General features: G+C 40.8%; 1 protein-coding gene across 2 annotated transcripts in view; it reads left to right on the top strand.

The window, feature by feature from the left end:
- Positions 1-23,754, top strand: part of mapkap1 (MAPK associated protein 1) — a 66,525-nt gene that overhangs the window by 24,507 nt on the left and 18,264 nt on the right. For both annotated transcript variants that reach the window (XM_053485477.1, XM_053485476.1), the window contains 3 exons: positions 6,830-6,939; positions 14,163-14,270; positions 14,436-14,576. In XM_053485477.1, the coding sequence (XP_053341452.1) occupies positions 6,830-6,939; positions 14,163-14,270; positions 14,436-14,576 (359 nt within the window). The remainder of the gene's footprint in view (positions 1-6,829; positions 6,940-14,162; positions 14,271-14,435; positions 14,577-23,754) is intronic.

Genomic DNA, 23,754 nt, shown 5'->3' on the forward strand with positions numbered 1-23,754 from the left:
ACTAACAAGGGCGATCAGAGCGGCTAAGAGAAGCTACTCTGAAAAACTGGAAAATCAGTTTTCTGTAAACGACCCTGCTTCAGTGTGGAAAGGCCTGAAAACCATCACTAACTACAAGACGCCATCCCCCAACTCTGTAGGGAGTCAACAATTGGTTGAAGACCTGAATGAGTTCTATTGTAGATTGGAAACACCCAGTCTTACACCACACCCCTGTCCTGACCCTCTTTCTACACCACCATTATCACCTCTGACAACCACCCTCTCTTTCCCCCCTCCACCCCAGGTCTGTGAAAAGGATGTTCGCCAGATCTTTCTAAAACAAAAGAGAAGGAAAGCTCCAGGCCCAGACGGCGTGACACCAGCCTGTCTGAAATCTTGTGCTGACCAGCTGGCTGCTATCTTCACACAGATCTTCAACAGATCACTGGAACAATGTGAAGTGCCTTTGTGCTTTAAACGTTCCACAATCATCCCTATTTAAAAAAAAAAAAACTAAAATTACAGGACTTAATGACTACAGACCAGTCGCCCTAACATCTGTGGTCATGAAGTCATTAAGTCCTGTAATTTTAGTTTTTTTTTTGGAATAGGGATGATGTTGACCGGTGACTGGTGTTGACCTATCTGAGGGACATCACAGGACCCTTACTGGACCCGCTGCAGTTTGCTTATAGAGCAAACAGGTCTGTTGATGATGCAGTCAACATGGGACTGCACTTCATCCTTCAACATCTGGACAAACCAGGGGCTTATTCAAGGGTCTTGTTTATAGAAATTCATGTCCAACAGCCACACCACCAATACTGGAGCCCCTCAGGGATGCGTTCTCTCCCCACTGCTCTTCTCCCTCTACACCAACGACTGCACCTCTACAGACCCCCCTGTCAAGCTCCTAAAATTTGCAGGCGACACTACAATCATCTGCCTCATTCAGGACGGTGACGAGTCTGTACAGATGTCAGGTCGAGCAGCTAGCTGTCTGGTGCAGTCACAACAACCTGGAGCTGAACATGCTCAAAACAGTGGAGATGATTATGGACTTCAGGAGAAACCCACCTGCACTTCCCCCACTCACCATCATGAACAGCACTGTGACAGCAGTGGAGTCATTCCGGTTCCTGGGCACGACCATCTCTCAGGACCTGAAGTGGGACATTCACATTGACTCCATTGTTAAAAGGGCCCACCGGAGGTTGTATTTCCTTCGCCAGCTGAAGAAATTCAATCTGCCACAGGAGTTTTACTTAGCCGTCATTGAATCTGTCCTGTGCACTTCAATAACTGTCTGGTTTGGCTCAGCTACGAAAACAGACATCAGAAGACTACAAAGGACGCTTTGCACTGCTAAAAGAATTATTGGCACTGCCCTGCCCACGCCGCAAGAACAGTATACATCCAGAGCGAGGAAAAGGGCTCGGAATATCACTTTGGACCCCTCACACCCAGGCCACCTTTTATTTGAACTTTTGCCGTCGGGACGACGCTATAGAGCACCAAACACTAGGACAGTCAGGCACAAAAACAGTTTTTTTCTCCACGCAATCTCCCTCATGAACAGTAAAACATCATTCTAACTGTCAATAAATATATGTGCAATATTGTGTATAATACCACGGATTTCAGATATTTACATAACTTATTTAAAAGTATCTCACACCCTACTCCATTTGATGTCAACCCCCTTTTTTTGTCGTGCTGTTTTGTCATTTGTTTTTTGTTCTGGAAGCTCTGTCACTAAAACAAATTCCTTGTACGTGCAAGCGTACTTGCCAATAGAACTCTTTCTGATTCTGATTCTGAAAAGTCTGTTCATGCAAAAGCACTCACACCTGCTTGCTGCCATTCCTGAGCAAGCTCTGTACTGGTGTTGCGCTGATTGTGCAGCTGAATGAACTGGGAGACAGTATTGGCAGTTGCTGGACTTTCTTGAGTGCCCCGAAGCCTTCTTCAAAACAATTCAACCCCTCTCCGTGAAGTTCTTGATATTCCGATAAATAGTTGATTCAGGTGCAATCTTACTAGCAGCTATATCCTTGCCTTTGAATCCCTTTATGTGCAAAGCAATCATGACTCCAAGACTTTGCAATTAATTGCAATTCATTGGATAGTTTTTCATAACATTTTGTAGTATATTTTTTAGAAAATTAATATTTGTGTCATTCTCAAAGCTTTTGAGGACCCTACGAACAGTTCTATGCACACTGTTCTGGGACAACCTCAGGTACTTGTATTGGTACTTGTTATTGCTAGATTACCAAATTTGTACTCGTACTTGGTCTGACAAAAAGTGGTGTGGGTGCATCCTTATCAAATATACATAATTTGCTTGGGTTCTGTTTGCCAACTTTAAGGAACGTGCAGAGGTTAAATTTATCCATGCTGTTATGTTTTCATTAGTGTTCGTAAACATTTTATTGTATTCAGTTAATTTGTCCTCAGTTGAACAAATTTGCTTCGGGTGAAGTTGACTGAAGAATTGTGTTCATAAAACATAGACAGATTGCTCTTCATACTATAGTAGTTTAAATACACTGCCTAGCCTAAATACATTGCAAATTGCACACACTAGTACAGTACATTATTCATACATACAGTACTAGTACATTCATAGAATAAATATTGCACCATTAGACTTAACTCGATACTTCTTGGGCTATTACTTACGTCTGAATAAAGGAGCAACCAATCACACAGCTGGCTCCGCCCTAATGTTCTTGATTGACAGAACAACACATTCTGCTGAAAAGACGCATTATGAAATAAATAGGCCATCGTGAAAAATGGGATTTTAAAATAAAAACTGACTTTGAAAAAATGACATTTTGAAATAAAAACAGCATGAATTAAATAAAATTCCTCTTCAATAATCTCTGTTAAATAATTAATTATCTCTGAAAATATTATTTCATAATAATAAGTAAATTTATATAGCAGAGTGCAATATATTTCACAATAATAAGCTTTTTTTCAAAATATGTGCCATTATTTTACAATATCATTCTTATATAACATATATGTGTCTTATTTATTCATAGAGTTATTTATTTTACATGTCCTATTATTTAATTTTGAACACTTTGGAGTTCCATAATTGTAAAGCACACACAGTTACACTAAAAGAACAACGTCCCAGGACGAATAGGAATAAGAGCCCCTGATTATACGGCATAAATATTATTAAATATTACAACAAAATTTCTCCGTGCTCTGGAAAAAAATTGTGTGCGGTTAAGCGCTGATTAGACTTTGTAGGATATTAAAGAGGAGGACATAAACAATAGCCCACATTTAGAAAAGCAGTTTTATTAAGACTATATAAAATGCATCTATTGTTAGGTGTCACAATGACGAAAAAACTTCATGATTTTGTAAAATAATTAAAGCTAAAAAATTAAAATAACGCTATTCTGTATTGTTTTCGGTCAACTTGAGCGTGTCAGAAAATTAACCGATACTCCGTGTATACGTGAATTATTAAAATGGTCAGAGTCTCCTTGCTGTTTTTTCCCCCCCAACGCATTTTTTTTACTTTATGCGTGCAGCTGAGCGCTGATTAGACTACATTTAGGCCCAAAAATACTTGGACAGTGAAACGTTTTGTTATTTTAGCTGTTTACGTAAACATATTCAGGATACAATTATATAATCAATATGGGTTTGAAGTGCAGACTCTCAGCTGTAATTTGAGAGTATTCACATCCAAATTGGAGCAAGGGTGTAGGAATTACAGCTCTTTAAGACGTAGCCGCCTCTTTTTTAAGGGACTAAAGGTAATTGGACAATTGACTCAGAAGGCTGAAAAAAAAAATAACAAGGCTGCATCGGCTCTTCCCTCATTAACCTGTCATCAATTAAGCAGTTAAAAGGTCTGGAGTTGATTCCAGGTGTAGCGTTTGCATTTAAAAGCTGTTACTGTGAACATGCGGTCAAAGAAGCTCTCAAAGGAGGTGAAACAGACTATCCTGAGGCTGAAAAAAAAAAGAAAAAATCAATCAGAGAGAGAGCAGAAATTTTAGAAGTGGCCAAATCAACAGTTTGGTACATTCTGAGAAAAATAAAGTGCACTGGACGTCCATGGAAGACAACAGTGGTGGATGATCGAAGAATCCTTTCCATGGTGAAGAAAAGACCCCTTCATAACATCCACTCAAGTGAAGAACACTCTCCAGGAAGTAGGTGTATCAGTATCTAAGTCTACCATAAAGAGGAGACTTCATGAGAGTAAATACAAAGGATTCACCACAAGTTGCAAACCATTAATCAGCCTCAAAAATAGAAAGGCCAGAATTGACTTTGCCAAGAAACACCTGAAGAAGCCAGCCCAGTTCTGGAACAGCATTACTTGGACAGATGAGGCTAAGATCAAACTTTACCAGAGGGATGGGAAGAAGAAAGTTTGAGTGAAGGCAGAGTGATGGCATAGGCATGCATGGCTTCCAATGGTGCTGGGTCACTTGATGATGTGACCAAAGACAGAAGCAGCCAGATGAATTCTGAAGTATATAGGGATATACTTTCTGCTCAGATTCAGCCAAATGCAGCAAAGTTGATTGGATGGCGTTTCACAGTACAGATGGAAAATGATTTAAAACATACTGCAAAAGCAACCCAGGCGTTTTTTAAAGCAAAGAAGTGAAATGGCCAAGTCAATCACCAGCTCTCAACCCAATCAAGCATGCATTTCACTTGCACAAGACTTAAGGCAAAAAGACCCACAAACAAGCAACAACTGAAGACAGTTGCAGTAAAGGCCTGGCAAAGCATCACAAAAGAGGAAACCCAGCGTTTGGTGATGTCCATGGATTCCAGACTTCAGGTAGTCATTACCTGCAAAGGATTCTGAACCAAATATTGAAAAGTAACATTTTACTCAGGGTTATGTTTATTTGTCCAATTACTTTTTAACCCCTGAAATGAGAAGTGTTTGTATAAAAATAGCTACAATTCCTACATGTTTAATTGAATATTTTTGTTCAACCCCTTGAATTAAACCTTAAAGTCTGCACTTAAATGCTGTTGTACTTATTTAATTTCAAATCCAATGAGGTGACATGCAGAGCCCATATTATGACGATTGTGTCACTGTCCAATTATTTTTGGGCCTACATGTACATGGGAAGTTAAAGACGAGGATCACGATATGTCACGGCGTGCGCCTGTAATGGGCGTGCATTCAAATCTACTATCGCTCCTCGCTTACTCCGTAGGCTCCCTAGATAGGCGGCAGGTGTGTAAAGGGACGGAGCCGCCTATTCGGGCCGGCTGGCGATAATTAGCGTTAGGATCTCGGGCTCCGCATTATAAAAGCAAGGCGCGGAGTTGAGTCCGGGAAGTACATGATGCGTTGGAGAGGACAGAGTGGCATGCGAGTGGGGCGATGTAACGCGCCCCAGGGACTTTAAACAGGACACTGGAATTCCGCCCTTTGATTCTCACGCTCCCGCGGCGCCTGCACTCCATTCTGCCACTCTGCCCACCGCCAGCTGTGTGCCCACATGCAAGCATGGCACAGCCCCCGTACCTGCACATGCACTTTATCCCTTCCCCTTTCTTTCCGTCCTTCCTCCTTTAACCCTTTCCTTCCCTATTTTACCTAAATAAATTGTCCCTTTTCCCGTAAGACTTTGCCTTGTGTCCGTGCTTCATGGTGCCGCCTGTACAAATAGGCTCGAACCCGTTACAGATACCAAATCCAGAGCCCAAACCACATTTAAATTAAATAAACAAATATTGTAAGTAATCAACAATAATCCACGTTTAGAAATTCTTTTCGAGGCTGCGTTGGGCCAGTGTTATGCGCAGAGCGCCGGGAGATTTCCACAAGCTCAAATCTCCGAAAACCACACTTGTCGCACAATAACAGTAATATTACAAACATTTTGCAGGCTGCCGTCTGGATAAACTAGAGAATAGAGAATAAACCTGTTGTTGGGTCAAAATAACCCAACCAGGTGTTCATTTGTAAGTGACTCACTACATCTCATATGACCCAACATGAGCAACACAACAATGTGTTTAAAGTACCCGAAATAACCCAGAATTTTGACCCAGAAATGTATTTACAGAAACAACACTGCATTTTAGTGCATCTTTTTTTTAGTTATTGTAATGTTTATTTTCAAAGTCTATTTTACCAGTTATTTCTATGTTTAAAGTTTAATGTATTATTGAATGTATTTTTTTCATTCTTTGTACAAATAAAATGATCAGCTAGTGAACTTGATCTTCTGTCCAAACAGCTTTTAACCAATGTTTGTTTTTTGACTTATTATATTATAAATATCAATATCTCTGGTTCAGATTTTTAATTTTTGTTGTATAAAGTTCTCAGATGTGGAAATTACAATCACTGTAGTATTTCTTCGAAACAACATATTGTTATAACTTTTTTATGACATAATTCTATTTAAAAATGCGTAGAGTGAAAAATGTCACTTGGTGCTTTCATTAGAGTAATCACTTCCTGCAGATATTTGCTACCTACTGTAAGTGCTAAGTGCAGATACCTCAACTACACTCTTGTGAGAACATGTGGATTTGATGTAGCCTTATGGGAAATACAATATCTGTTTTACTGCTAGCATTCTCTGCTAGCATTCAGGTAAAGGGATACAAAAGGTAAGGGTATTGAGTAATTGTACACTCTCCACATAAAATGGCATGGAATAGGGTTAGTACCTTCTGCATTGCCTGACAAATCAGCCCTAAAATCTTATGTTTATTCCAGGGGTGCTCAGTCTTTGGGTCTGCTGCCATTGATGCAATAAAAGAGGAAAAGTCAGATAAGTAATACAGTGTTTGATGGTCTATATTCTCTTTCATATAGCAATGCAGCTCATGGTTTCTCGTTGATTCCAGTGGACAGTTTAAAGGTTACCATGAAAGAGATTTTACAGAGGGCCCTCAAGAAAAGAAAAGGCTCACAAAAAAGTCCAGGTAAGAGATTTTATTGACTTTAACAAAGAGAAACTAATATTTCGGTCTCTTCCCATATTTTATCACTTGCAAAGTTTGACTGTCTGTGAATCAGTAATGAAAAATCGCTTTAAATAAAATTTAACGCAATACGCTACATTGTACAATTTTACTATACAGATATAAATCTCAGCAAAGATGGAATTTTAGTTAATTATGAATGAAATTATAGATCAAGATTAGGCCTTGTTCACACGGGCGTTAAAATCGAGCGTTTTTCTTGCGTTCGTAGCGTCCGGTGAGCGCGGATCAAGCGCAGAGTGTTTTCTACACATAGGAGTCAATGAGAGTGTTCACACGGGCTTTGGTGACGTGCGTTTGTCCGGCTGCGCGCTTATACGGCATTAAAAAAACGTTACATGCAGCTTTTTCTTGGCGTTCAAATCCCAACGAATGCAAGGAAACCGCTTCTAGTGCGTTTTCTTCACGTTCATTTTACGCTTCGGAGGACCGGATATATCCCATGATCCTACATGCTATACATAGGGAAATGCGGAAAAGGGCAAAATAAAAAAAATTCATTGTTGAAAAACTTACGCGGAAATTATTTTTTCATAAACCACAAAAAAAATCTTTCTTTAATCCGACGTTGTGCAGTCAGAGTGTGAACCCGGTAGCGGCGCGCTTTCATATCCAGTTCCCGACACTGCCCCCACAGGTTAACACACAAACTACAATTTGGGCTGCAGGCTGACGTTAGACAGAGACAAACGAACGCCGGTGTAGAAGTCAATCAAGCGTCACTACAAAATGCAACATAAACGTCTAGGATGTTCAGAGCGCGTTCGTTTATCCAAAAACTTAACGCCCGTGTGAACAAGGCCTTAAAGTTCCTGTTAAAGATCAAGGAAAGAATATGGCTACGTTCAAACTGCAGACAAAGGTGCTCCATATGCAATTTACTTTTTTTCTTTTTAGACTGTTTAATATTGTGTTTTTAGTGTGACCTTTGTCATGTGACATTGTATAAAACATATAAAAAAATATAAAGAGACTTTTTCACACTGTATGCATGGTAGGCCATGAAAAAAACTAAAGGTTAGCTCAGGTATTGCTTTGTAAGACCATTCTGTGCTTTATATTTAAAAAAGTGATATTTTAGAAAAAGCAGAGCAACTTTGTTTCATTCAGAAACTAGACTTAAAGGTCCTACACATCCCATTTTTCATTAAATGTTAATATGATCTTTAGGGTCCTAATGAAAAGTTTGTATTATGCGTTAATTAAAAATTCAAAAGGATTGTGTAAAAAAAACACTACTTTTACTTGGTAAAAACTAGCTCTGTTCTCAGCAACCTGTTTCAGTACATGCTAATTTAAATGCTCATGAACTCTGCTGAGCCCGCCCCCCCAAGTTCTGTGGGGCGTGTCTTCACAACATACGTGGGGTATAGCCACAGAAGTGTAGTCCAGTGCGGGCAATGCTTTGGACTGCATTACCCACAAAGCACTGCCCACAACGCAGTGCTTTTTGGGTAATGCAGTCCAAACTGGAAAACGCTGGAATATGGAGCCTGAGCCTGTTTTCTTCAGTCGTTTTTGGTTTGATTTAAGCACGGAACCTACGCGGAAGTTTGTATTATCGCCTGACAACGCAGAAATTCAAAGAATGGACATGCATCGACTCGATTTGTCTTTCTCATCACTGCATGGGCATGAATTAACGGGCTGTTGCGCTGCCGCGAGCAACAACAACATAAAGCGGAGAAGCTTACTGAGAGAGATACGGACGCGATGTGTTTACTGATGTGTTTACATGACTTCTTAATCTTCGACAGACATCGTTATAAACCATCTAACGTAACAAAGGTAAGCATAATATAGTTTTCCGACTACGTACACAGTTTGCAACTAGACAATCACCTTAATGCATTGTTTATTATAAACGGGCGATTAGGGATTAATACAGAGACGGATGTACACAGAGAAGAAGCCATAACCATGTTCGATGAGAGTGTAAGTTAACTTACACTCCGCATTCATCGTGATTATTAGAAAAGGCGATCTGCAAAGAGTCATAGAAAAAGAAATTACACTCACTGAGCCTGGTGAAGATGAAGCAGGAACACGAAGCGTTAGTACAGATCCATTTTTTAGGACCAGCTTCCTAGTAAAACCAGCTTTATATTGACCTGCGCTTATAAAGCAGTCTGGTGAAAAATGATTATCGCAAACATGAACGCATTTAGGTAAATCGGCGGGGACGTTAGCTTTAAAAACTCAATTCAGCCACTGCGTCCTCAGTGGCTCAGATACCTAACCCTAGGTAGGTACCCTAGGTCACTAACCCTAGGTAGTGAATGACGACTGCTGTGTTCGCTATTACACCCAACAACTGTACACAACACTCGCTTAGGCGCCATTTTGCTCCAGCGGCGGAAAAAAACAATGGCCGACAGCTTCTTCTCACTCGGGGCGGGTCTTTGCTAAAACACCAGTGTCAATCAACTAGTGTAGGAGCGGCCTCTTGTGGTGTGGCGTCACATCGACAGGCATTTGCGATTGGCCTGATTTCAGAAGGGACATGTTATTGTAATAAATGAAAAGAAAATCACTGGGCGGCTCTTTATCATCGTAGAGTGGTTGTGTACGCACTCTCCTAACGCACGGTTCAGTCCAAACAGCTTAAAAAAGTGCATGTAGGCCTGTATGACCCCTTTAAAGAGATGGCCATAGAAAAGAGTTAGACCGAAGGGGGGGGGATGCTGGGTTTGTATTTTCTTATGCTGGAGTAAACAGATAACCAACTACACTGGAGTGTATTTTAAAATTCTTTTTGTAAATGCCTGCGGAATTTAACCACCAAAACACAGGTCACCTGTGAGAGTGCATGAGCTGCGCAGCTCTGTAAGGATCTACTATGGTTACAGTTACATTGCAGCATAATTAATGCATTGCAGTGTTAGGGTACTGTATGGGTACATGATGTACACTATGTAGTTTATGGCATGCACACATGCGCACACACATAGGGAGTGAGCATTGGTTGCTCAGTGGTAGGTTTCCAGCCTGCCATGTGGGAAGGTTCTGGTTCAATTCCCAACCAATGCCCCCAAAAATTTTGAACTTAACACTTTTTTGTATATAAAGATGACACTGTTGGTCAGAGCATGTAGCCCTTAAGCACCAGAGCATTTTAGCCATTTTTCTGCATTACTTTTTAATAAATGTATATGGGGTCAGGATTGTGCAATATAGTCATATTTAGGCATATAGTTTTTTCAGCAATATGATGAGCTGCATTTTTTTAATCAGCTATACACACAACTTAAACACAAAATAAATAGTGCAGATTCATAAAATCACTTTTTATGGTTGTTTTAGGTTGTTTCTGTGACAGTAATGATAACTTTAGTTCAATATGACATATCGAAAATCCAAATGCACATCGACTTTTGATCAATATCACCTGGGCGAAAAGCACTCAGCAAAGTAAAAGAAAAGACTGTCCAATATTAGGTATTGCTTAGGTCAGTCAGTCCAAATAGATCACATACAGAATTCAGACACAGAATTTTTTATGAATACCCAAGTGCAGTTGCAAAAACCAGCCAAGGCTGTGATGAATCTGGCCAGTATTTATAAGCAAATGCTTATAAATGCTTTTACAGTACTTTATGCTTTTACACGCAAATACAATTTGATGAGAATTCCCTGGATTGAGACTAAACAGCTATAAGACTAATCAGAAAAAAGGCTTCAGTTTGCTAGGCAGCATAAATATTGGACTTTTGAGTAATGGAAATGTTCATGAGGTGCATTAGAGTAAGAGGGGAAGCACATGATGTGATATATCCATTATACATAATGCCAACTGTTTAAGCCTTTGGAGGCAGTCTTATGATCTTCAGTTGGTCAGGTCTTGGCTCAGCAACGTTGTGTGGCAATAAAATGCAGACAGTTGGTGACTTGAATGACAAGGGTATCACATCAATGATGTTTCCTTCCCTGATGTCCCGTTGGCATATTCAAGGAGTCAGATTGTAAAAGAGTGGTTCTAGGAGCATGAGGAATCATTTCAACACATGAACTGGCCACCATATTGCGTGCTGTAATCAAAGCTAAATGTGCTTGAATGAAATCTTAGTGTGTGTGACCTTTTTGGACAGGCAATGTATATTATACACTGGTCAATAAGTATTTGATCACCCTGTGATTTTCACACCCTGTGAAAGTTCACTTACTTAGAAGTCATGGAGGGGTCTACAATTTTTAGCATAGGTGCGTTTCCACTGTGAGAGAATCTAAAAAGAAAAATCTGGAAATCACATTGTATGATTTTTTTTTTTACGATTTATTTTTGAATTACTGTGTCAAATAAGTATTTGATCACTTGATGAGACCAAAGTAGAACTTTTTGGTCTTAACTCCATTTGCCGTGTTTGGAGGAAGAAGAATGTTGAGTATCATTCCAATAATATCATACCTACAGTGAAGCATAGGGCTGGAAGCATCATGCTCTAGGGGTGTTATTAAGGGGAGGATGAACGGGACTGCTTCCCTCAGTCAGAGCATTAAAGATAGTGGTTAATGGATCCTTTCCTTAAACATCTCAAACAGGTGCTGGAGTGTAGCTGGACTATTTAAAAGCAAAATAACAGGTCTTTGAGGGTCAGAAATCTGGCTGATAAGCAAGTGATCAAATACTTATTATTACAATAACAAATAAATTTTTACAAAATCATACAATGTGATTTCCGGGTTTTTAAATTTTTTTAGATTCTGTCCTCACAGTGGAAATGCACCTATGCTGAAAATTGTAGACCCCTCCATGATTTCTGAGGAAAAGAACTTGCAAAATCACAGGGTGATCAAATACTTATTGACCTTAATGTACAGTGGTGTGAAAAACTATTTGCCCCCTTCCTGATTTCTTATTCTTTTGCATGTTTGTCACACTTAAATGTTTCTGCTCATCAAGCACACTCTTGGCATTCTCTTGATGAGCTTCAAGAGGTAGTCACCTGGAATGGTTTTCACTTGACAGATGTGACTTATCAGGGTTAATTAGTGGAATTTCTTGCTTTATCAATGGGGTTGGGATCAGCAGTTGTGTTGTGCAGAAGTCAGGTTACTACACAGCCGACAGCCCTATTGGACAACTGTTAAAATTCATATTATGGCAATAACCAATCAAAGCTAACTACCGAAAAATGAGTGGCCATTATTACTTTAAGAAATAAAGGTCAGTCAATCCGGAAAATTGCAAAAACTTTTATTGTATCCCCAAGTGGAGTCGCAAAAACCATCAAGCGCTACAACGAAACTGGCACACATGGAGACCGACCCAGGAAAGGAGGACCAAGAGTAACCTCTGCTTCTGAAGACAAGTTCATCCGAGTCACCAGCCTTGGAAATCGAAAGTTATCAGCAGCTCGGATCAAAAACCAGATAAATGCCACACAGAGTTCTAGCAGCAGACCCATCTCTAGAACAACTGTTAAAAGGAGACTGCGCGAATCAGGCCTTCATGGTCATATAGCTGCCAGGAAACCACTGCTAAGGAAAGGCAACAAGCAGAAGAGATTTGTTTGGGCCAAGAAACACAAGGAATGGACATTAGACCAGTGTAAATCTGTGCTTTGGTCTGATGAGTCCAAATTTGAGATCTTTGGTTCCAACCGCCGTGTCTTTATTAGACGCAGAAAAGGTGAACGGATGGATTTCACATGCCTGGTTCCCACTTTGAAGCATGGGAAGGAGGTGTGATGGTGTGGGGGTGTCTTGCTGTTGCGGATTTATTCAAAATTGAAGGCACACTTAACCAGCATGGCTACCACAGCATCCTGCAGCGACATGCCATCTCATCCGGTTTGCGTTTAGTTGGACGATCATTTATTTTTCAACAGGACAATGACCCCAAACACACCTCCAGGCTGTGTAAGGGCTATTTGACCAAGAAGGAGAGTGATGGAGTGCTGCGGCAGATGACCTGGCCTCCACAGTCATAGTTTTGATGCCTTCAGTGAGAATCTACCAATGTAAATGGTCATGAAAATAAAGAAAACACATTGAATGAGAAGGTGTGTCCAACCTTTTGGCCTGTACTATATATATATATATATATATATATATATGTATATACACACACACATATGGAAGGGTTGGTATCCTTAGTCCTTGCCTTCCACTCAATTTTAGTAACTTCAGCTTTGCTAGCACAGTGGGGTCTTTTTAAGGTTGCAAGCGATCGAACATGCCAGGTAGAGTCTTGATGTCATGTTTTACGAGGTGGCTGAGACTTGGTTCTAAACATTCATAGAATAGTTCTATATCTCGTTCAGCTCTTCATACTGCAAAGGATCTTTTCCGTGCTGAATTAGCTCACAACCCTGTGCTCTGGGAGAGAGGCAAGAGCTGAAACAAGTGGTCATTGTTTAGTTCATTTTTTAAAACAAATTTACATAATGGAGCTAAGCATTTTTCCTCTTACCCAGTTGTTGCAGCAATGTGGCCCTACTCTGTCCGTGACATTGTGAGGGTCTCGGGGTAATAGGCAAATGTACGGATGTGCTTCACCTGCAGCAGCTGAGAAATATTTGCCATTAGTTTGGACGTGAAAGAAGGGGATGACACCTGTTGGCAACTTCAGCTTTCAGCCAGTTGTAGTCTTCTGCTTTGCCACTTGTAGGGTGAAGTAAGCTCGCTGTGCCTCTTCGGTGAGTAGCACGATGGAGGATGGCACTCCACTTTCACTTCGGCCATCTTTCTTGCACAACTGTTTTTCAAAAGTATTTAGGAAAGATTTCGGCTCATCTGTGTAGATATCAGGTATGGGGATGTCCACCACTTTGCACTCATGGAGTTGGCCACTGTCATCTGTGAGCTTTGGGTCAGTCACTGTATTACCATCTGCTTCTGAACACTGAATTACAGGAGGTGGCTGCTCTGGGGTGAACTACTCAGCTGTACCTAAGATGAAAAGGTCCTTAATGCGTTATCGCACCGAATGCTAATTTTGCTCTGTTAATTAGGGTTCACTGGGCTTTATTTGAAATAGTTTCCATTTTTTTAACGAAATCCTTGCTCTACAGCATTTATTTCCTATATACTGTATGTGCAAGACTTTGTATAAGACTTTTGCATAGTACAGTAGTCTGTCAGAAAGAATATGATCAATATTATTTACATATCAGTATATCAGTATCAATATACTAATAGAAAATGTTATTGTATTGTTTTAGGCCCTATGTATCGTTTGGAAAAGCAGATGGAACCAAATGTGGCAGTGGATCTAGAAACTACACTGGAGAGCCAGAATACACTGGAGTTCTGTCTAGTTCGAGAAAACAGTAAGTTTGGAGGGCTGACAGCTATGATAGGCTACATTTTTTTGTATATACTGTATTAATTTTATTCTCTATCTTTCTTATTCCTTTGTCTTTATGTCCCAATTGGTCTCCCTGTTGATTTCTTCTTTTCTTTTTCATTTTGTCTCCTTGCTGCCTTTCTAAAAGGCTCCAGAGGAGAGGAGAGCTCAGAAGAGGACCCACCCATAGACATCAATACAGTACAAGATATGTTGAGCAGTCACCACTACAAATCCTTCAAGATAAGCATGATCCACAAGCTCCGCTTCACTACGGATGTTCAGCTAGGTAAGTTACTTCATGGAAAAATATTGATCCTGGCAAGTTAAATGTCTATTACCAAGAGCTACTGTACTTAAAGGTCCTACACATCATATTTTTCATTAAATGTTAATATGATCTTTAGGGTCCTAATGAAAAGTTTGTATTATACGTTAATTAAAAATTCAAAAGGATTGTGTAAAAAAAAACACTACTTTTACCTGGTAAAAACTAGCTCTGTTCTCAGCAACCTGTTTCAGTACATGCTAATTTAAATGCTCATGACCTCTGCTGAGCCCGCACCAATCACCCCCCCCCCCCAGTTCTGTTGGGGCGTGTCTTCACAACACACGTGGGGTATAGCCACAGAAGTGTAGTCCAGTGCGGGCAATGCTTTGTGGGTAATGCAGTCCAAACTGGAAAACTATAGATTATAGAGCCTGAGCCTGTTTTCTTCAGTCGTTTTTGGTTTGATTTAAGTACGGAACCTACGCGGAAGTTTGTAATATCGCCTGACAACGCAGAAATTAAAAGAATGGACATGCATCGACTCGATTTGTATTTCTCATCACTGCATGGGCATGAATTAACGGGCTGTTGCGCTGCCGCGAGCAACAACAACAAAACCGGGGAAACTTACCGAGAGAGATACGGACGCGATGTGTTTACTGATGTGTTTACATGATTCTTAATCTTCGACAGACATCGTTATAAACCATCTAACGTTACAAAGGTAAGCATAATATAGTTTTCCGACTACGTACACAGTTTGCAACTAGACAATCACCTTAATGCATTGTTTATTATAAACGGGCGATTAGGGATTATATAGAGACGGATGTATACAGAGAAGATGACATAACCATGTTCTATGAGAGTGTAAGTTAACTTACTCTCCGCATTCATCGTGATTATTAGAAAAGGCGATCTGCAAAGAGTCATAGAAAAATAAATTACTCACTGAGCCTGGTGAAAATGAAGCAGGAACACGAAGCGTTAGTTCAGATCCATTGTTTAGGAGTAGCTTCCTAGTAAAACCTGCTTTATATTGACCCGCGTTTATAAAGCAGTCTGGTAAAAAATGATTATTGCAAACATGACCGCATTTAGGTAAATCAGCGGGGACGTTAGCTTTAAAAACTAAATTCAGCCACTGCCTCCTCAGTGGCTCAGATACCTAACCCTAGGTAGGTACCCTAGGTCACTAACCCTAGGTAGTGAATGACGACTGCTGTGTTCGCTATTACACCCAACAACTGTACACAACACTCGCTTAGGCGCCATTTTGCTCCAGCGGCGAAAAACAATGGCCGACAGCTTCTTCTCACTCGGGTCGGGTCTTTGCTAAAACACCACTGTCAATCAACTTGTGTAGGAGCGGCTTCTGTCGGTTTGGCGTCACATCGACAGGCATTTGTGATTGGCCTGATTTCAGAAGGGGCATGTTATTGTAATAAATGAAAAGAAAACCACTGGGCGGCTCTTTATCATCGTAGAGTGGTTGTGTACGCACTCTCCTAACACACAGTTCAGTCCAAACAGCTTAAAATAGTGCATGTAGGCCTGTATGACCCCTTTAAGTGTGCCCTTATCAGTTATTGACTGTTTTTGTTAAAATGAACAATAAGTGATTTTTTTTCTTTACCCTAAAATCATGTTTTTTTTTTTTGTTTCATTTAAACACGGCACAAATACTAACATCAGCAGTCTTTTTTTCTGTTCGGTTCATGTCCCATCCTGAGTCTATCCTAGAAACACTAAGTGCAAGATCAGAATGAATATTAATTTGCCCACCCACTTGAACTCATTGCTTATTTACTGTAGCTATTTAACTTTTGTGCTATAACTCTGTTTCTTGTATATGTACAGTGATCATAGTAACTCTATCAAAACAATGTTTAATTTCCATATCATTTCAATGCTAATTTCCTCGTATTCAAATTCAAATTCAAATTTTATTTGTCACATACACAGTCATACACAGTACGAAATGTAGTGAAATGCTTACACGACCGCCAGTGACCTTAAAAAGAGAATTAAAGCTTATAATAGTAATAAATATGAATAAAAGAAATACGATAGAAAATTTAAATAAAAAAATAAAATAAATAAAATAAAATTTAACTAGGAAAAATAGAACTAAAAATAGAAACTGAAAATAGAAATGTACTGTACAAAAAGAAATATAATGGTGTGCAAATATGCATAGAAAAAGTGACTTTGTGCTAAGGTTATTAAAGTGTCTTTGTGCAATGGTCCAGAGTGTAAACGTAAACATGTAGTGTAGATGTGCGTGGAGTTGTCCATAGTGTCCATGGATGTATAAAGATTGATTGATTGATTGTGAAAATTGTGAAAATATTGTCTTAATTCTGCATAGTGGTGTGGTTGAGAGACCTTATCGCCTGCGGGAAGAAGCTCCTTCTCAGTCTCTCTGTGTTGGCCCTCAGGGAGCGGAATCGCTTCCCAGACCCCAACAGAGTAAACATTCCTTGGTCCAGCACCGCTTGGTGTAGATTGAGTGCAGGTCAGGGAGCTCGGTGCGGATGATGCGCTCAGTTGATCGCACCACCCTCTGTAGAGCTCGTCTGTCCTGCATGGTGCTGTTCCCGAACCAGGTCGTGATGTTTCCCGTCAAGATGCTCTCTATGGTGCAGGAGTAGAAATTCCTGAGCACCTTGGAGGGCAGTCTAAAGTCTCTCAAACGTCTGAGGTGGTACAGACGCTGCCGGGCCTTTTTTACCACGGTGTTGATGTGACAGGACCATGCCAGGTCCTGCGTGATGTGTACACCGAGGTATCTGAAGCTGTCCACTCTCTCCACTGGGCTCCTGTTGATGATGGGGGTCTGGTAGTTCCTCACCTGCTTTGTACTGAAGTCCACTATCAGCTCCTTTGTCTTGCTGACGTTCAGGAGGAGATTGTTTCTCTGGCACCAGTTCTCCAGATTTCCAACCTCCTCCAGGTAGGCCGTCTCATCATTGTTGGTGATCAGGCCCACCACGACAGTGTCGTCAGCAAACTTGATGACGGTGGTGGAGTTGGTAGTGGCCACGCAGTCATAGGTGTACAGAGAGTACAGCAGGGGGCTCAGAACACAACCCTGGGAGGCTCCAGTACTGAGAGTGATGGAGGCTGAGACCTGTCCGCCCATCCTTACTGCCTGTGGTCTGCCAGTCAGAAAATTGGAGATCCACTGACACATGGATGAGCTGAGTCCCAGGTGCTCCAGCTTGGTGGTGAGTGTGGAGGGAATTATGGTATTAAATGCAGAGCTGTAGTCGATGAAGAGCATTTTCACATAATTCCCCCTCCGAGTGTCCAGGTGAGTAAGAGATGTATGGAGGAGATGTGAGATTGCATCGTCCGTGGAACGGTTTGGACGGTATGCAAACTGTAGTGGGTCCAATGTGTCTGGTAGTGAAGAAATGATGAAGTCTCTGACCAGGCGTTCAAAGCACTTCATCACTACTGAGGTAAGAGCTACAGGGCGATAGTCATTAAGAGAAGCAGGATGTGGTTTTATTGGGACAGGAACAATAATGGACTCTTTGAAGCATCTGGGGATCACCGACTGAGATAAAGAGATGTTGAATATCTCAGTGAACACAGGTGCTAGCTGGTCTGCGCAGGCTCTGAGAATACGACCTGAGATGCCGTCTGGTCCTGCTGCTTTCCTGGTGTTCACTCTCTTGAAGGCTCTCCTCACGTCATGCTCGGTGATGATGAACGCGCTTCCGGTGCTGGCAGTGACTTCCTGTCTGCAGCCGTTAGCGCCGCTAGCATTCGCATCGCTAGCGTCTTTAGCTGCAGCCTCGAGGCAAGCATAGAAAGTGTTCAGCTCGTCTGCCAGAGTCACGTCCGTGTTCGTCATACCGGTTTTTGGTGCTTTATAATCCGTTATTGTCCTTAATCCCTGCCACAGGCTCCTAGAGTCACTCTGTTGGAGTTGTGACTCTAGTTTTCTCCCGTAGCGCTGCTTCGTCTCTTTCACCGCCTTCCAGACACTGTATGACGCAGCCTTGTACGGTTCCATGTCCCCCGACGCGAGTCCCGTGTTGTAGGCAGCGGTGCGAGATCTCAGAGCGTCGCGGATGGTTTTATCCACCCACGGCTTCTGGTTGGGAAACGTTTTAATAGTTTTAATAATCCGCTAGTTTCCCGATGAATTCCACAACCGCTTCCGTAAACACACTGACGTCACCATCGGAGATGTTTCTGAACATGTCCCAGTCTGCATCATCGACTGCGTCCTGTAACGCGGCCACCGATTGGTCCGTCCAGCGCGCGACCTCCCTCTGAACCGGAACTTCCTGTTTCAGCCTTTGTTAGTATTTTGGCATGAGAAAGACGGCGGCGTGGTCGGATTTACCAAACGGTGGACGAGATTGTGTCTTGTAGCCGTCCTTGACTGTAGTGTAACAGTGGTCCAGTGTCCTTTCGCCCCTGGTGGGGCAGGTGATATGCTGATAAAAGTTCGGCGCAGCGCGTTTGAGGTTGGCATTGTTAAAGTCCCCCGCTCGCATAAGGCAGTGTCCGTGTCCGCTTGTGGTGGAATATAAACGGCACTGATTATGACCGATGTAAACTCCCGAGGTAGATAAAAAGGACGACACATGATGGACAGTAGTTCCAGATTTACAGTATGTACTCTGTACATACTGTGGGGTTTACAGTATGTACTCTGCGGAGAAAAAAAAATTTACCTGACAAATTTACAATATGTACAAGGTTGCTACAAAGTAGACTTAAAATAGAAGTGTATGAGATGTTTGGTGTATTCATTTTACAGGATATTTAAATTACAGCTGAGTGCAGGTAGTCCTAATTTTTGTGGAAAATGACCACTGTGCAAACACAAGCAAAAACTGTGCAAAGTATCAGGAAGTGTGCAACATGTAGCAATGTGCTGCATCCTTTCTTTGATGTTTTATTTAGCAGAATTGTAGAGTGTGTGTCCCACCCGGGTCGCCAGGAAAACAAAGAAGAAGAAAAAAAAGACCAATAGTGTGCTAAGTTGCTAGTTGCTAAGTGTTTATTTGAAAAAAAAGTGACTAAACAAATTCCCCCAAATTCCTCTAGCTAGTCCCAAAGTGAAATATCTAAGCTTCACCAAAAGAAAAGAAATACAATACACGCCCCTTTCTACTTTACTAACCCCACCCAGGAGAAAACATATAAACGATTATAAAAGTATAAACAAAATGGTGTCGACTTTCTACAAAGCCACTATATACAGAATTATATACAAAAAATAAACAACGTTTTTACAAAATAAGGCAACCAAACCCAAAGAAGAGCAGAGCCAAAACAAGCAAATGGTCATACATGGAAAAGTCAAATAACAATCAACATCAAAAGGGGAAAACAAGGCGTAGCAAGGGGTCATACAAACAATAGTATACGTTTCACATTAATTTCCGTATGAACAAGCAAAGGTCTGCAGCAATGTAGTCTAAATAAGGCCTAAATAAGCCTTTGGGTCTCCTGTTTAACCATCAGACGAAGGTTGAACAAAAGGAACCAATTGCAATGGGGGCGTCCTGAAATATTAAGGAACACACCACCAGCAAAAACATAAGCAGAGACAAAAACAAAGCATAAGCAGAGCAGGCAATGCGCAGAATACAAATAAACTCAATCTTGTAACATCGCTTGAGTGACCCAGCCTGCAGGAAAAAACTTCTCCTCAGCCTGTTTGTGTTGGCCTCAGGCAGCAGTAGCGCTTTCCTGACCGCAACAGAGAGAACAGTCTATTGTTAGGTTGGCTGAGGTCCGTCCTTCATTATCCTCCTGGTTTTGGTCCAGCGTTGCTTGTTGTGGATTGAGTGCAGGTCACTGGGCTCTTCTGAATAACTGTGGTCAAAAAAACATCAAGCTGCTTGGAACACCCCAGCTTGGTACAATCCATTTGACATAATCCTTCTTACCCACAATTTGGTGTTTTCGCTGAACAGAGGAGCAATTTCAGCCAGAGACTGATTACCATCAAGTGTTCCACAGAGCGCCACAGAAAATCCTTTCTCCCAACAGCCATAAAAGTTTAAACTCTTCCTTGTAACTCATAGACACATGTATGTGGATATTTACTGACTGTAACACAACAGAACAATAATACTTACCCATATAAATATGATAACTGCAATAATACGTCCCAATAAGATATGTAATACAAGATTACATATACTCAGCAAAAAAAGAAACGTCCCCATTTCAGGACTGTGTATTTCAACAATAATGTTGTAAAAATCCAAATAACTTTACAGATCTTCATTGTAAAGGGTTTAAACAATGTTTTCCATGCATGTTCAATTAACCATAATCAATTAATTAACATGCACCTGTGGAATGGTCGTTAAGACCTTAAAAGCTTACAGAAAGTAGGCATTTAAGGTCACAGTTCTAAAAACGCAGGACACTAAAGAGACTTGTCTACCGACTGTGAAAAACACCCAAAGAAAGATGCCCAGGGTCCCTGCTCATCTGAGTGAACGTGCATTAGGCATGCTGCAGGAAGGCATGAGGACTGCTGATGTGGCTAGGGCAATAAATTGCCATGTCCGCACTGTGAGATGCCTAAGACAGCGCTACAGGGAGACAGGAAGGACAGCTGATCATCCTCGCAGTGGAAGACCACGTGTAACAACACCTGCACAGGATCGGTACATCCGAATATCACACCTGCGTGACAGGTACAGGATGGCCACAACAACTGCCCGAGTCACACCAGGAACACACAATCCCTCCATCAGTGCTCAGACTGTCCGCAATAGGCAGTCCATGAGGAGGAGATGCACTGCAGTACTTTAAGCAGCTGGTGGCCACACCAGATACTGACTGGTACTTTTGATTTTGAGCCTCCCTTCATTCAGGGACACATTGTCAAACATTTTTAGTTTATGTCTTATGGTGTTGACTCTTTTAGTGTTGATACAAATATTTACACATTAAGTTTACAGAAGGAAAAACAGTTGAAAGTCAGAGGATGTTTCTTTTTTTGCTGAGTATATAATACAATATTACATACATATACTAGATTACTGTGCAATATTTAAAAATCCTCCTGGGTCATATTTTTGGTACTTACTGTTTTAAGAACTCTTTATATATATATATATATATATATATATATATATATATATATATATATATACAGTATATACAGTGTAACCTTGGATGACAAGCATAATTCGTTCCGGAAGTGGGCTGGTATTTCAAAACACTCGTAAACCAAATTTAATTTTCCCATAAGAAATAATGGAAACTTCAATTATTTGTTCTACAGCCCAAAAAAATAAATACATAAAAATAATTTATACAAAATATTAAGTAAGAATAAAACAAATTAACCTGCACTTTACCTTTCAATGTTTTCCTTTCAGTGTTTTCTTTTCAATGTTTCTCTTTGTGCACACAACGGGAAACGTGTGCGTGTGCATGCTTGTGTGTGTGTGTGAGGCTAGAGTAAGTGGAGACTCTTGCTTTCAGCCCCTCCTGTCTCCTCCTCCTCATCTTACACATTAAAACTTTTTTCTCTCGTTTAAACACACACACATTAATGGAAAGATTTGTTCTCCTCTAAATTTTTAAAGCTTCCCCGCTTTTTTTATGTTGCTCGCGACAGCGTAACAGCCCTTTAATTCATGCTTGTGTAATGAGATGGACAAACAGGTCGATATCCGTTCTTTTATTTTCTGCATTGTCAGGTTATAGTACAAACTTTCGGGTGGATCCTGCACTTAAATCCAACTAAAAAACTACTGAAGAACAAAACTTAGGCTCCATATCCTAACTTACATCTCGCATATGCGTTCATACACACCGGACTGCATTACCCACAATGCATCTTCGGCACTGGACTACACTTCCGTAAACAGCGATCATAAATCAACGTCTCTCTCCTGCTAGACTGTTTTATCTGAAAATGAATCGCTAATGACACTCGTGTGAGCCGAACTAACAGAATCACTGTTGTAAAGTAAACAAACAAACAAATAAACCAGCACTTAACCTCTGAAAAGATTTGAAACGAGAGAGAGAGAGCAGAGTGTGTCTCGCCTTAATTTCTGTGCACGTGTGTGTTTGTAAATGGAGGTTTCTCACACACACACACACACACACACACACACACACACAAAGCCGGCACAGTGTCTACTTACACTCACACGCACGCGCGCACACACACCGCGATGAGGAAGAAAATTTCTTTTTAACTTCTGTATTAAGAGTTTCTTTTGCTGTACACACGCCCTTCCGAACACAAAATAAAATATGTTTTACACACACACGGGGTCACAGTGTTATAGTAAACAGTACACACGTGCACGGATGTTGATTATACCAGTAAGAGACAAGCACTAAGACCCAGCAGGGGAGACGATTCCACACGGCAAGAGAGAGAAAAACCGTTGGCTCAGTTGTGATCATGTGATTCTTGGCGTCAAAACAAGAAGCGCATGTGTGAAACATGATACTCGGTGCTCATAAACCATGACAATGCTCGTATTTCAAGTCAAAATTTATAAAAAATCTTTAACAAATCTGCAACTGTAACCTAGCATAAGCAATTTCCCCCTGGGATTAATAAAGTTCTTTGAATCTTGACTCCATAATACTAAACAACACAGCGATTACTTTCCACCCTTTAAATTGGCAGGCTGACTAAAGTTTGAAGACACCTATGATTCCAGTTACAAGACACACTTTACAACACAGGTCAAATTATTTTCAGATTGAAATCACAATCTCCCTCGGATCCATTTGTTTCACTCCGCACTGCGAGTCCGGTGGACTTGCCAAGTCCAATGGTTTGGATGAATCAGGTGAAACAGTACATGCTATTTTGAGTCTCTCAGGTTTCTGACTAGTAAGTTTTTTAAACAACTCAGTCAGCTCCTTTTTCCTACAGTTTCTAGCTAACTACTTAAAGCAACAGAAGGGTGTAATTATCAGTTTGTATTTATGTCTGTTGTTGTTAGCAACAAGATAACTTAGGACTCAACTTATCCGAGTAAATGAAGAGAAGGATTCGTGAGTCATATAAAGGATCGGAATATTTAACCCAGATGAGTCTTGTTTTTAGAAATCTATAGTATGGCAAGAAGCACTCAGTAAAATAAAGAGAAAAGACAGTCCATCATAACAAAAACATTATGGTTAGTCCAAAAAATCTCAAGGTCTTTGGGAATCCCCAAGTGCTGTCACC

This window comes from Clarias gariepinus, chromosome 24 (assembly GCF_024256425.1).
Source record: "Clarias gariepinus isolate MV-2021 ecotype Netherlands chromosome 24, CGAR_prim_01v2, whole genome shotgun sequence".
NCBI lineage: Eukaryota > Metazoa > Chordata > Actinopteri > Siluriformes > Clariidae > Clarias > Clarias gariepinus.